The 14,370-nt window shown below is 59.5% G+C and overlaps 1 protein-coding gene across 2 annotated transcripts; it reads right to left on the bottom strand.

Moving 5' to 3' along the window:
- Positions 1-2,312: 2,312 nt before the first annotated feature.
- Positions 2,313-12,352, bottom strand: TULP1 (TUB like protein 1). 2 transcript variants are annotated; one of them, XM_033009650.2, is made up of 14 exons: positions 12,126-12,352; positions 11,593-11,638; positions 9,957-10,074; positions 9,688-9,837; positions 8,946-9,080; positions 8,592-8,705; positions 8,345-8,479; positions 8,054-8,145; positions 7,643-7,816; positions 7,136-7,248; positions 6,539-6,647; positions 6,233-6,331; positions 5,769-5,940; positions 2,313-4,947 (listed from the first exon to the last, which is right to left on the bottom strand). In XM_033009650.2, the coding sequence occupies exons 1-14, from the start codon at positions 12,170-12,172 to the stop codon at positions 4,814-4,816; spliced, it is 1,638 nt and encodes a 545-aa protein (XP_032865541.1). In that variant the 5' UTR covers positions 12,173-12,352; the 3' UTR covers positions 2,313-4,813. The 2 variants fall into 2 exon arrangements, with proteins under 2 accessions (XP_032865541.1, XP_032865542.1); XM_033009651.2 differs by lacking the exons at positions 11,593-11,638; positions 12,126-12,352 and adding an exon at positions 10,558-10,640.
- Positions 12,353-14,370: the final 2,018 nt, after the last annotated feature.

Genomic DNA, 14,370 nt, shown 5'->3' with positions numbered 1-14,370 from the left:
TCCTCATCCCCACCCTCACACCTTTGTTACCCCCCAAACACCTTCATCCCCCTCCTTGTCCCTCTCCTCACACCTTCATCCCCTTCCAAACACCTTCACCCTCTCCTCATCCCCACACACGCCCCCTCAGCCCCCTGCACCCCACAGATTCCCCGTCTCTCCCGAACACCCACGCCACGGTACCCAGGATGGGGATCCCAGCCCATGCCACTGTGATTTCCCAAGGGAACCGAGCCAGGAGCCGGGCCGCGGTCATTTCCTCGGAGCGAGCCGACGGGTGGTAACGCGCTAAGCCGCAGCCGGCTGATCGCATGCGAGTCCCTGGCCGTGACCCAGCCCGGCGGCCGAGAACCACGGCCCCGATACGGACAACACGCGACAAAATCCCCGGCCCCACCGGCCTCGGGGGCCGGCACGCAGCAAGGACCTGTGCCGCGGTACCCAAAACCCAGAGAGGTAAACCAGAGGGAGCAATCCTCCCGGCACACTGCTCGAAGGAGGGATGCTCTTTTCATCCCGGCCCTTCTAGAAACATATTTTTCTAATTTTCCTGCTGAGCTTGGTTGTATTCAAGCATTTTGGGACAACGCTGCAACCCGTAAAGCGACAGTCTCCGAAACATCCAGCGCATTCAGCAGTTGTGTGTGATTAATAAAGCCGTATCACATTCTTCCACCCTTGGCCTGGTGCTAACTTGTAAGAAATCTGGACCAAAAACTGCAACAAAATGGCTGCTATTCTCCAAGGGCCGTTCGGAGCACTCGTTACTCATCCCTTACTTGGGCAAAAATGACATTGACTGCTCCTAGAGATGACAGGCTTAATTGAGTTCAATAGGAGTTTAGGCTGAGTAAGGCATGAGCAAACAAGCGTGCATTAGCCCATGAATAAAAGCCTGATCTGCAAATGTTTAGGAACACATGTAACGCCGCACAGGGGAGGACCGAGGGGGTCACCGCCGCGCCGGGCCCGCCGCGCGTGCAGGGTCAGGATTCAGCTCGGCTACAGCATCCGACACAACCGCTGGCGATGCCGGGGTGAGCTTGTTCTGGAGGGCAGCGATTCAAGCCCAGCCCGGTGGTTTCTTTCAGTCCTGCCTCTTAATTTATTTTTTATTTTTCCTCCTCCTTCAGAAGTCCGTAATCCTCGTTTCTGCTATTCTTCGTCCACTGGTGGGAACAGCAACTTCCTTTCCCAAATTATAATATAAAAGAGCTGCAAGCAGCAACGCCATAAATAATATTTTCTTATGGCCAGAACATCCAAGTCTAGGCAAGACACCAAGAACAGCTACAACACTGTAAAACTCCAACACTTCTCCAGAATGGATTCACTAATTAAAAAATGATTCCTTTTTAAAAGCAGTTGAAAAATATTGGCTTTCCCATTACTGCCTGTCGCTTGATGCGCCGAGAAAGAGCCCATCCTACAATGCCGCAGCCCAGCTTACCAGCCACGAGTCTGCCTTTCCCTCTAAAAAATACCACCGAGAGAAAGACACGGGGAGGGGAAGGGGAGAGAAAAACATCCCGTCACGATCACTTCTTTAATGAATTAATGTGTCACCCCTTCAAAGCACGGGGTGAGAGCCCCCGAGGCTGAGGCGATGCTCGCTGCCGCGCACGGCCCTCGCTGGGACCCAAACAGCTCCGGCCCTTCCAGCGCTGGGCCAGGCGTTCCCTGCCCCGACCCCCCGCCCAGGACCTGCCGGGGGGGGGGGGGCATTTGCCCTTCGGAGCCCCATGGAAACACCCCACATCCCCCCCTAAGAGCACAGGGGCTGAACCTGGGCTGAGGGCTGGGTGCATGGAACACCCCCTGAGCCCCAGGGGTCTGGGGCAGGGGGAAAAGCGACCAGTTGGAGAAGATCCCCCCCGTTTCCCTCCTCCTGCTCGGCTCTGGACCAGCATCTTTCCGCTCACAGGTGATGGGGATGCCGGCAGCCAGCGCCTGCGAGAGCCGCCAGCACCACCGTGACACTGGTCCTAGCGAGGATGCGGTGCTCAGCATCGAGGTGGAACCTTATTTTTTTCCCCCCCCTCCCCTTTGCCTTATAACCATCTTTGCAAAAATAAAAGGCATCTCCCAGGAGGTTCCCTTAAGGAGCTGCTGACAGTCGCCTCCGGCCGCTGGCCGTGCTTGTGCCCCTGCATGAGCGCTTCATGGGGTTAAATCCAACCCTGCACCACCAGCCTTACACCAGCCCCCTAAAATAAAGCTTCGGAAGCCTCAACATCTCATGCTGTCACAAAATCACCGTCCCCGGGGATTGAGAAAACCCTTTCTCCAAGGAAGACACACGCTTTGGGCTCAAACGCCGTTGATAAGGCTCTTTCTCTTTTTTTTTTTTTTTTTTCTGATCTTTTCTTACAGCGAGCATTCCTTTCCCACCCACGCACACCCCAGCATCCCCAGCTATTGGTCTGCCGGCGCATCCGTCACACTTTCCGTCGGCCAAAGTAGATACACATTTCAACTGCTTCCATTCCTCATCTCCTCTGGTGTTAACAGCCAGCGCAAACAAAGGGCCCGAATATCCATCGCCCTATTAAATTGTTTTCATTTGTTTCTTGTGCTGCAGTTGGTTTGGGTTAGAGGGTTTGTGTAAGTGATTTGGGGTGGGCAGCTGATGCGGTAACTGAGTTCTGGGATGGTGGGGCATGGCCTTGGACACCCGTGGCAGATTTTTTTGCTCCACTTGGGCTGCAGGCTGGGAATCCCGAGGGGTTTGCAAGCAACAATGGGCAACATGGAGACTCTTTGGGTGAGGGGAGGGAGAAACTTCCTGGGGAGAAACTGGAATAATGGCAACTCGTGCTCCACTGAGAGCTTGGGGAGCCCAAACCCCTCTTTCTCACCCTGCTTCGGCTTTTCTGCTTCCGTGGGAGGAAAGGAGGACAAGTGTTAGCTTAACTGTTAGCTGAGATTTTCTCGATTTCAAACAGATGTTGGGTTCGTGGCTGGATTGGGGAAGCAAGCTCTTGCTTTCCCCACATTTGCTGGCCATACCTAGCCAAGGGACGCTTGCCCCGAACCGCCGTGGCTGGTTCTCCCTTTAGCTCACAAGAAGGTTTCACGATGTCCCACGTCGGCCCTGAGCTGTCCGCCTCCCTCTGCCCCCGCCATGACTGTCTGCTGATGAATCACGGAGCCCGGATTCGTGCAGCTGGTGGGAAAATCTCAGCTCTGTCTGCAAAGCCACTGGTGCAGATGCTCGCCAGCAGTCCCACTGCGGCTCGTGGTCCCACTGTCACTGTCCCCTGTCCCCAGCCCCACGCAGGGACGGGTTTGGGCCACCGTGGTGTTGCAACACTGACCAGCGAGGACGAGCATCCCTCTTGCACAACGACGTCTGTCTCCTCTGTTTCCTGCTCCTTGACCTTTCCGCCCCATCTACCTCTCACAGTGTTAACTTGGGGGGCTCAGATCACCCCCAGAATGGGGGAAAGATTTGTATGTGTCCCAGGAAGGGACCCCAAATTGGATCAGCCCCCGCCTTGGGGTCAGTGTGTGAGCTGAACAGGATAGAGAAGCAAGGACGGTGGTGTGGGGCACGTTGGCATGTCCCGACATTTCTCACCACTGAATTAATCAGATTTGGGATTGTCCGTGCAGCCAAATCCTCACCGCACAAAGGTGGGTTTGTGCTGGAAATGGGGGCATGGGCTGCCCTGCTCCCCCCGAGCTGCCCCTCTCCAGCATCTCCCTTTCCCAATGACCCCCCACGGGTCTGTGCCATGGGGCGGCACCTCTCATCTGCCACCTCCCCACGAGCACGGAGCACCAGTGGGGCCGGTCCCTGCAGCAGGGACACCTGGGGCGTGCAGGGCTCCGTGGCAACACCAGCCCCAGGGTGGTGGGGGGGGGGGGGTCCGGAGGGATGCCGCAGAGCACCGGAGCGGTGAGCGGAGGGGACGCGGGGGGCTCGGCGGGGCCCATCCGGGTGCTGAGGGTGACTCAGCACCGCACCACACCTGGTGAGTCACCCCGGTGCTTCCTGGTGCACCCAGAGTTTTCCCTTCCAGGTCCCTCCTGGTGGCACCAGCCCAGCCCCGTGCCGGCGATGCCGGCTCTGCCTCACGTGGCTACCGGCCCTCCTCCGCCAGCACCGGCTTCCTGCAGCACGTGCCCGTGCGCCGCCGGTGCTCTGGGTGCCAGGCGGCTCCTCAGGGACCTAAATCCCCAAAGGCTCTTCCAGACAGGAGGGTTAGACCCCATGGGTGCAGAGCCTGGGGCACGCAAAGATACGGTGGGCACTGCACGGCTGCTCGCACGAGGGCAAAATGGGGAAAAACAGGGGTTTGGTGCCCGGTGGGCATCGAGCCGGGCAGGGGGTCCCTTGCCAGGAGTTGGGCAAAGCCTGGTTGTGTGTGTGTGTGTACTCTGTGCACACTCACAGGGGGAGAAACGAGGAGACCACCAAGCCCCTTCTCACTGAGAGATTGAACTACAAAATCGAAACCAGAATCTGAAAAAAAAAAAAAAAAAAAAAAAAAAAAAAGGGGGGATGAGTTTCCAGGATCCGAGTCCAAGAAACGTCTCAAAGGGATGAGATTGGGATCGCAGTCAGCCTCATCTGCTAAATATACCCCAGCCTGACCCTGCCATCTGCCCCAGACCAGCAATCTGTCCCAAATTTGCCAGGAGAGGGTGGCCACGGCCACCTGCGCTCTGCAGGCACCGTGCACCTCAAGCCACCCCAGCAGCGGCTGCAACCGCGAATGCTCGCCGGGCAGAAGGTGGAAACGGAGGGAGCGGAGCAGGAGGGGGATGCAGGGACACCCACCGGGCCCCGGCAGCCCCGGCGCGGGCGCTACTCGCAGGCCAGCTTCCCGTCGAAGCTGGAGAGGGCGATGGCGAAGGCCTGCACGGCGCAGAGCGGGTAGTTGTAGTCCATGGTGAAGGCGTCGTCTGCCACGCGCCCGAACTGCATCACGATGTAGTCGGCTGTGGGAGAGAAGGGACGGCTGCGGCCGGCGCGGAGGGGGGAGAGAAGCCGGGATGTCCCCCACGCACCCTTTTCCCCGGGGACCCACGCAGCGGCACCCCAAAGAACCTGCCCCCCTCCACCCCCCACGGCTCATGCAGCCGCTGCACCACAGCACATGTTACCAAAAAACACCATTTTTCCCTCGCACGGTCCAGCGCAGGACCTTGGCACCCTTCAGATCCCCGGGAGCGCAGCCCCTCAAGGGACAGGGGACCCCACTCACCCCCCCGTGGGACCGCTGCTACCGGAGGGCGGGTGACAGGAAATCTGTAAAAATAACCAGGGGCCCCCGAGAGGTTTTTTCTGTCCCGTAACCCAACACCCCGGAGGCCGAAGGCTTCTGACTGCGCCGGACAGGTGATGAACGGTCGCGTCCGGCCGCTCGCGTGGGGACAGAGCCGCTGCCACCCCCGAGGGACTGTCCCCGAGGCGCGATGCCCCCCGGGGAGAGCCCGCCGGCAGTGTGGGGTGCGTGCTGGGGGTGATGCTCTGGGGCAGCCTGGGCTGAGGGGGTGGCTGTAGTGTGATCGGGGAGGGCGGGCTCAGCACCCCACAGGATTTGTCCTTGTCCTAATCTGCCTGGCAACAGGTGACCCGTGCGCTCCCTCTGCCGGCACCCGGGGCCAGCAGGCAGCTGCCTGTGCGGTGCCGCACACCCTGTCAAACCACCCATGCGTGAAAAAACCCTAAACCTCAGCAAAAAAACGGGGTGCTGGGGCCAGCTGATGGCAGTCCTCCCCCACTGTCACCACCCTGTCCCTTCCCCTTCCCAGCTTACGGTCGCTGCTGTGCACGATCTGGAAGTTTTTGACGGAGGCGTGGGTGACGCGGCCATGGAAGTTGAGGACGTAGGACTGGGTCTCGTCGTTCCACACTGGCGTCTTGTTGTGCAGCTCGATCACGTTGTCCATGTTTTTGTTCTGCCATCGCATCAGGAGGCCGTCATTATCCTGGGGAGGGCAAGAGGGGGGGGTCAGAGCAGAGTTGGGGAGAGCTCACCCAGTGCCCTGCAGCCCCTCCATGGCGTGCGCAGGGGGATGCTCTGTAGCACTGTCCAGCTGGGAGATGGGATCCAGCACGGAGAAAAAAAATACAGACACCGCATCTCCCACCTCCCAGGGAGGTGCTTTGAATTTCAGGGACACCTGAAAGCCTTTCCATGCCCCAAAATGGTTAAAATCCAAGGTGAACCCCAGCAAATCCAGCCTTCAAGAAGTTTCTCCCAGTCTGGCACCAACTTACATTTCGGGGCCGGATGGGCACCCTCTCGTTGTCAGCGTTCATCCCAGGGATGATGACCGTCATCTTCCGGGGGCCTTTGAACCCTAAAACATTGGTCTCCTGCAAGGGAAACCCCATCCCTAGAACCAGTGACTGCCAGGGGCTGCAGTCTCTTGCCAGTGGCTGAACAAGGGCTCAGGGACGGATCCAGCCCATCCCGCATCTCTGCCACCCCCCGAGGCAGTAGCCCAGGGAAGGGGTGCAGGTCGGGACCCCCTTGCTGCCTGCCCGGGGGGGTCCCGGGGGGGTCCCCACGCCGCTGCTTACGTAGACCACGGCCGAGAGCTCCTGCCGCACGTTGGACCAGTCGGCGTTGGCCCTGTCGGGGTTCGCGCCGTTGTCGAACACCGTGAACTTCGTGCCCATCAGGTTGGACCTGCAGCCGAGGGCGGGAGGTGGCCATGGCCGGTGAACACCAACCCGCCCCGTCCCCCCCCTCTTCAGTCACAGCCCCGGCTTTGCTCCGGCTGCAAAACCCACACGCAGCCCCCAGCCAACACCATCCTTCCCACCCTTTAGCTGTTTGCTTGAGCTCAGGGCACCCCTAAATCGGGGTGTTATAGGGTGCTGCCGCCGCGGGGACCCCCCCAGCGTCGCTGCACGGCTGCCGGCAGTGCAGCGGGCTGGGACTTGTCGGGCACCGTTTCTAGCCATGACCTGTCTGCCAGGAAGAACCAGATGAGCCTGTTTTCCCCTCCCGGCCCCCCAACACTCCTCAGGTCAGACCCAGCGGCGGGGGGAACACTGAATTTCGCCTCCTGCCTGACCCAGCCATGGCTCGGGGCAGCCGGCAACCCATGGAGCGGGAGCAGGGTGCTGCAGGAATGGGGAGCCACCGAAACGGGGTGCCACCTCCGCTCCTACCTCAGCTTCCCGATGAAGTTCTCTCCCCCCCGTGACAGGTCGGTGGGATCGATGGAGATGAGGTAGTTGGAGGTTTTGCTCTTCTTACGCTTCCTCCCAGCGAGGAGGAACACCTGGGAGGACGGTGGGACCGCGTGGGGACAGGGCATTGTCATCACCACTGCCGTTCCCAGCTCGCCACCCCGCCATGCCCTCTGTGCAAGGCTTGGCCCAACAGGTCACTGCCATGGCCTTGCACAAGTCAGGGAGTGAAGATGATCCCCAAAACACCGGCTGAGCCACGGAGCGTGAGGGTCTGAGCCCAGCCCAGCCTTGGTGTGGCTCTCCGGCCGACGTTTGCATCAACACGGGACATTTCCCAAGAGGAATTGCAGGGGAGGGGAACACCCCCATCCAGGACCCACCACCACAGTGGGGTACAGGTGGGCAACCCCCCAAAACCCTGAGGGTGCCCCTCCGACAACGATGCAGCGCCCCAGGGGTCTCCACACCCCCACCCCAGCCCACCTTCTTGTCGTTATCCAAGTGGACGTAATAGGTGGGGTAAAGCCCTCGGTCCATCCCCTTCTTGTCCCGTGTCACCCGGCACTTGACGGTCACCCCCTGAGGCGCCGGCCGCAGCACGAACTCCTCCAGGTTGTCCACCTCGATGACAGGTGACGGGGCCCGCTCCTCCTTCGACTACAACACGAGGGGGGATGGCGACCCCAAAGCCAAACCTGCCCAAAGCTCCCCTCCTTTCCCAGCTAATTGCTCCTTCCTCCCGATCCCCCTGGGGACGTGGCTCTGCGGCTTTGGGGATGGTGTTGCAGTGGGTTTCCCTGAGGGATGGTCCAGCCCTGCAATCCACCCTGGGGGAAAGAGCTGCTGCCCCTCACCCCCAAGGGGATCCTCACAACTCTGAGGGGGTTTTTGTACCTTTTTTGATTTCTTTCCTTTCCCCTTCTTGTTGGAGTTTTTCTGCGGGGTCTCCGGGGTCTCCTCCTCGCTGCCTGCTGCTTTGGGAGGAGCTGCAAGCAGGAACGGGGAGGGGCACAGCAGGGGGGGGAAAAGCCTGACTCCACTGAACCCCAAAAAACAAGCTTGGCATAGATTCACACCAACCCCATTGATCATAACCCCTCTCTCCATGGCCAGGCTCACCCGCACCCCCATGAGCCCCTCCAGCACCCACCACCCTCCATCGCGTTGCCGGTTCTGGGCACTAACCTTTCTTTTTGGTTTTCTTCTCCTTGGGGGGGTCCCCGCCAGTCTGGAAGAGGGACACGGGGTTTTTCTTCTTCTCTGACCTGATGGGTTTGGTGCTAGAATCAGAATCATCCTCTTCATCGCTGCCAGTGGCGGCTGGGGGGCACACGGGGGACACCGTCACACAGCACCGGGTGCTGTCAGATCGGGGTGATGCTGTGGGGCAGTGGGACTGGCTGCCAACCCCCCTCCCCAGCTCACCCCGTACCTTTCTTCTTGCTTTTCTTCTCCTTCTTCTCCCCGTTTACCTGGAACATGGACATCGACTCCTTCTTGGTGCTTTTGGCAGATTTGGCTTTGCTGTCAGGGTCGCCCTTGTCTCCTGGTGGGATGGAGGAGCCAGTGAGCGGCCAGACAGGGGGACAGGGACAGGAGGGGATGGGGGACAGGGAAGTGGCAGGGGGAAAGGTTGAGCTGGGGGGAGATTGGAGGGGGAAAGGGCGATTGAACCTCCTGACACTGCGATGGGGATGGGACACGGGCAGTCCCCTCATCCCGGCAAGGACAGATGCAAGTGACAACGGAGCCGGGCTTGAAACATCCCCATCCCCTGGGCACTCACCCTTCGGCTTCAGCTTCTTCTCCCGGCTCTCACCCGAGGGGGGGTCTTTGGGCAACTTCTTCTTGAGCTTTTTGGGTGGGTCTTTATTCTCCACCTCTTCTTCCTCCTCTTCATCCTCCGAGTCCTCAGCCAGCTCTGCTTGGAGGTGACACCATGGCGTCAGCAACGCGACGGCCTCTTGAATCGGGGACCCACAACCTCATGGTTTGCGAGCAGGGAACCTCCCTCGGCAGCACCGGCCAGTTTGGGCACCCATCCCACCGCAGCCAGGGTGCTGGGGCTGTGGGTGCCTGGCCAGTGGCACGATGGACATGTCCAGCACTGGACACAGCGTGCAAAGTCACACTGCCATCTCGCGGCTGCAGCCCCAGGGTGCGGGCGGGGGGGGTGGGTGGTGGGGACGGGGGACACGAGCCCCATATTTTTGCCCACCCCATCTTTTTGCTCCGGAAAGATGCCCGAGGAGCTGGTGACACCAGCCAGCCACCAACTGCCACATTCCCAGAGAGCGCATCCCCCCTCTGCTCCCAAGTCCTCAGCCAACACCATGCGTGCAGGTCCCCTGCCACATCCCCTTTCCTCCTGGGCACATAGCTGGGCTTTGGCCAAAAAGACCCCACCCCAGGACGTGCAGAGCCCCTGCAGACCCCAGGAGCATCAATGTCACTGGTGGGACATGGTGCATGGGGACATGGGGTGCCACGAGTGGGTTCCCACAGAGCGGTGGGTGCTGCCCTCCCACCTTGCTGCTTCTTGGGGCCCTTGGCCACGTGGGAGCGGGGGGCCAGGCTCTCCTTCTTCTTCTGAGGCTCCCTGATAAATTTAGAGTAAGGGTCCTTGTCGCCCTCCTCCTCCCCCTTCTCCTCCTTCTTCTTCTTCAGCTTCTTCACCCCTGCGCGTTTCAAGAGATGCTTGCGATGGAAAGCACCGCGGGTGCCGGGTGGGGCTGTGGGGGGGACCAGTATGTCCCCCCATTTCCATGGGAGCTGGGGGGGGGGTGTCTGTGCTTACCCTGTGCTGGGACACGGGGCTCCTCCGCAGCCCCCGCCTCACCCAGCTTCTTCACCCGCAGCCGCCGGGGCTTGGCCTCAGGCTCCAGCACAGGCTCTTGCCGCTTCTTCTTCAGCTTCTACCCCCGCGGACAGTGCTGCAGAGATGGTGTTGGCCTTAAATCCCTTTTCCCTTTGTTCCCCAGCTCATACAGCAGTAGCTCCCCTTCCAAAATACATCCGGGCTTTTCCCCAGCTCCACCTGGGAGCAGGGACCCGCTCTGGGGACAAGGACCCACCCGCATGTTCAAAGGAGCGACTTACCATGGGGCAATCCCCCGGGGAAGGCAGAGGGAAGAAAAGAGAAAGGGCTGTTAGCAGACAGACAGGAGAGCATCAGCGCTGGGACAGCCAGCCACATGCCAGCCCTGGGGATGAGGGACATGATGCTGGTGCAGCCCCGACACCAGGGACCGTGCTGGCATGGAGGGACAAGCCACGCTGTGCCGTAGGGACCCCGGCCAGGAGCCACCCCGGGCACCAGCTCATCTCCCGATGGGCATCCCAGGGACCCCGAGCTGGGACAGGGGACATGGGGACAAGCAGGCAGCCTGGCTCCGTACCTCCATCTCCTCTCGCCCCCGTAAAAGGCTCCCGTCGAAGGCAAGGAGCCGTGGGGCTGTGCCGGGGATGGAGGTCAGCAGGAGCAGGGAAACAGAGGGATTAGACACAGCACACCTAATCCCAGCTAGCCAGGGTTATAAATAACCCTGATTTACCAAATACGGAGCATGTGGGGCAACCTTTGGCTCCAGACAGGAGGTATTTGGGGAGTGGGTGTCAGCTCCAGGCCCTCAGAAAGTGATTTAAGCAAATCCAGTTGCACCAGGGCACCCACCACCCAACAAAGCACCTTCCCTCTCCCAGGGTTTTCTCCCTCCTGGATGTCCCAGCGCAGAGGGTGAAGGTGTTTTGCAAGAGTGGGGTTCCAGCAGGATCCCAGGGCTATGGATTGGGGGGTTGGAAGCGGAGGGGGTCCCACAGAGGGGCTGGGAACCCGCTGGTTTCTTCCATGTCATCAGCTCACACCGAAAAGCTCCTTCGCATCATTTAATCCTTTAAGCAGCCCTGGGTGGAGGGAGAGGACAGCCACTTGCTTCATTATTTAACAAAGCCCTTCGAAGAGGGGCTGCTGATTAAATCAGGTGGCTGATGACATTGCCGAGAAGACCCCTCCAAGGCAGGGTGGTACCCAGGGGCTGTGCCAAAACACAGTGAGGGGTGTCTGGCCTTCGGGTCACCGCCTGGGGAAAGTGCGTCAAGGCTGAGGGCTTAACTGAGAGGCTTAATTAGTTAATGAGGAACTGAGAGCCCACCTCACCGGGTGCTTTGAAGTGATGGAGAGGGGGTTTGGAAGGATGCACAAAGGAGCAGGGGGGACTGTGGAATTTGGTCTACCCACTTGCTCTGGAGAGGGGTCCCCAGAAGTTCATGCCCCTCTTGGGGCTGCAGCACCTCAACAGAGCAAACTGTTCAGCCCCAATTTGGTCTTGGTGTGGGGCTGGGGCCCAGGGGTCTCTGATGCCCCCAGCCCTGGGGGACAGCTCACAGCAGGGGATGGTGACACAGGGACATGAGGGAAAGGATTTTTTTCTCACCTGCTTGGGCTTGTGCTGCGGGGCGGTCTCCGGCTGCTCGCTGGTGCTGTGGGGCACAGAAAGCAAAGGGGTGAGGGCTTTCAGCCCTCCACGGCTCTTGGGGGGGGCTGAGACCCTCTGGTTGAGCACCACCCCAATTTTTGGGGTGGGGAGGAAAGGTCAGCCTTCTGTTTGCCTCCAGAAGCAGCTGCCCATGTCTCGACGGGGTCGAGCTTGGCTGGCAGCATCCCTCCTAGCAGGGAGCACAGGACGGGCTCTGTCTTAGCCAAGGGTGACAGCAATGAGGTTAATTTGGGGACACCCCCCCCCTCTAACAAACACTTTTCCTCTCTGTAAGCCAATGAGCATCATCGCACCAACCCCCGGAGGAAAAAAACAAACAAACAAACAAACAAACATACTGATAAAACAGCTCATTAAATTGCATTTAAACTGAAAATAGGAGAAAAAGGCACCGGAGGAGCTGGGAGCCTGGTGGGGATGCCCAGCACATCGCCCGCCCCGCGGGTCGCATCCTGCCCGCCGGCACTCACCTGTCAGCAGCCCAGACCTCGCGCAGGATCTCCGTCTGCAGCGGCATGGCCCCGGGATGGCCCCCACCACCCTGCCCCGACCTCCTCCCCTCCTCCTGGGCACCGGCCGCTGACCCCCCAGCGCTGCAGCCCCTGCCAGCCCCGGGCTGAATCCGCGGGGTCGGGGCCGAGTGGCCTCACAGCGTCGGCTCTGTGAGCCCCTGAGGCAGGAGGAGGAGGAGGAGGAGGAGGAGGAAGAGCGGGCAAAGGAGATGATTAACTTTTTATTTCTCCTGAAACTCCATAATAGGATTTCAGGGTCTGTCGGCCAGGCCCGCCAGGAGAGCAGCTGGCAGGGCGGTAATCCCAGGAAAAGGGGGCCCCGTGGGAGCACAGGGGGGCACAGGGGGTCAATCAGACCCTGGGTGCCTTTTGGGGGTGCACGGCTCCCCCCACGCTGGGTGGGCTCCCCAGCAGGGCAGGACTGCTCGCTCCAGCCTGATGTGGGCAGAGGGATCCTGCCTGGCCTCGTGTAGGGGCTACCCTCCCTGAATGTACCTTTTCCCACCCAAAAATAACGTCTTGGTGATAGAAAAGCAGGATTTCAGCTGTTTTGCCCGAGCTGTGCATGGGGAGCCTGTGCAGGGGGAAGGCAGCACCCCCAGCTCTGTGTGATGCTAAGGGCTTCCCTGGGGACCACCGCCCTGCCCCGACCCCGCTCCCACGTCCCCAGGTCCCTTCGGGTGCCAGATTTTACACTCTGCACATGGCTGCTCCCACCTCACCTCGCTGTTAACGACACTTATTATTTAGCTGTTAATATCCCCCTCCAAATGCTGCCCCCAGACACTCTCTGGTCGCAAAGCCGGACGAGCCAAGTTCCCCCAGTGACCCCACTGGACCCTCAGCCTTGCCCAGCCCACCACAGACACCCCAAAACCCCCCGCCGCCCCATTTCCCACCCCATGGCCAGTGCCACTAGATGGCATTTGAACACCACACACCCGGGGTCCACCAGCACCGTGAAGGTTTCCACGCCTTGGGTAGAAAATTCGCCCCCCCCCCCCCAGTTTCCCTTTAATCTCTAAACCGCACCTCATCACCTGCCCGAGTTTAATTTATCTTCCAAAAGGGAGAAAAGCATCAAGCCAAAATAAGACCAAAAAATCCGTTTAAAAACAGGAGAAAGAGCCCAGAAACTGCAAAGCAAGTTGTTTGGTGTTTTCTGTAGAGGGTTGTTTCCTATGGAAAATGTGGCTTGGGCTGCCCCCAAATAACATTTTTGCCCTGCCTGCAAGGAAAAAAAAGGCAATTCTTTGCAGAACCCCTGGGTGTAGCAGCACCCTCCCCGGGCAGCACCCACAGGGATGCTTTGCTGGCTACGAGACACCCCAAGGGTGGTGTAAAACTGAAGACCAGGATGAGCAGCCGGAGCAGCCGCATAATCACCGTGCTGGGAACATCCACCACAGGTGGGAAATCAGGCAGGCTTGAGAAACGATGCTCAGTTCACCTGATGGACTAGACAGGAGAAATTTTAACCAAATCTGGTTTATCCTCTCAAGACTGGGGGTAAGAGAGGGGCAGGCAGACCCATGGGCCCCACTGGCACGGCTCTCTGCTCCCCCTACGCCCTCAGCCAAGGGGCACAAATGCCTCCTGCACCCACCCGGGCACCCCCAGGGAGCCCCATCCCAAAGGTACACACTGGCAAAAAAAAAAAAAAAAAGCATCAGGATAAATCCTCCCCCCAGGCTGGAAAAAGAGCTGAGACCCCGAAGTAGCCAGGCACCTCGGAAGCCCGGCGGGCTGCCCCTCCCCAAACGATGGTGCTGATGAAAAGGGAGAGGGGAGAGAGAGCATCGTCCCTTGGGCACACCAGTAACTCCTTAACAGACCCCTCACTGGTGCTGGGGTTTTTCCACCCAGGGGAGAGCACACCCACCCTCCCCCCAGACACCCCCTTTGCTGAGCAGGATCCAGAGAATAAGCATTTTTAGGTTTCTTTCTGTTTCGTTTTTTTTTTTTGTTTTTTTTTTTTTTTAATTTCAGTTGTTTATTTTCAAGCTCCAAAAGGAGTATTACAAAGAACAGGCAGGAAAAATAACAACCAGAAAGCTGTTCCCACACAGTAGTGACAGCGTCCCTTTGAGATGGAGGGGGGGACGATGGCCGAGGTGGCAGCAGCACCGGTGTGGGGACCCGCCGCCGGTCCCCCCTCGCCACGGCAGGAGCTGCTCGCTGACGAGTTGTAAACCCACGACAC

This window comes from Tyto alba, unplaced genomic scaffold (genome assembly GCF_018691265.1).
Source record: "Tyto alba isolate M040663 unplaced genomic scaffold, T.alba_DEE_v4.0 Super-Scaffold_30, whole genome shotgun sequence".
Lineage (NCBI taxonomy): Eukaryota > Metazoa > Chordata > Aves > Strigiformes > Tytonidae > Tyto > Tyto alba.
The sequence above is the reverse complement of the archived record's forward strand: the minus strand, read 5'-3'. Positions and strand labels throughout refer to the sequence as shown.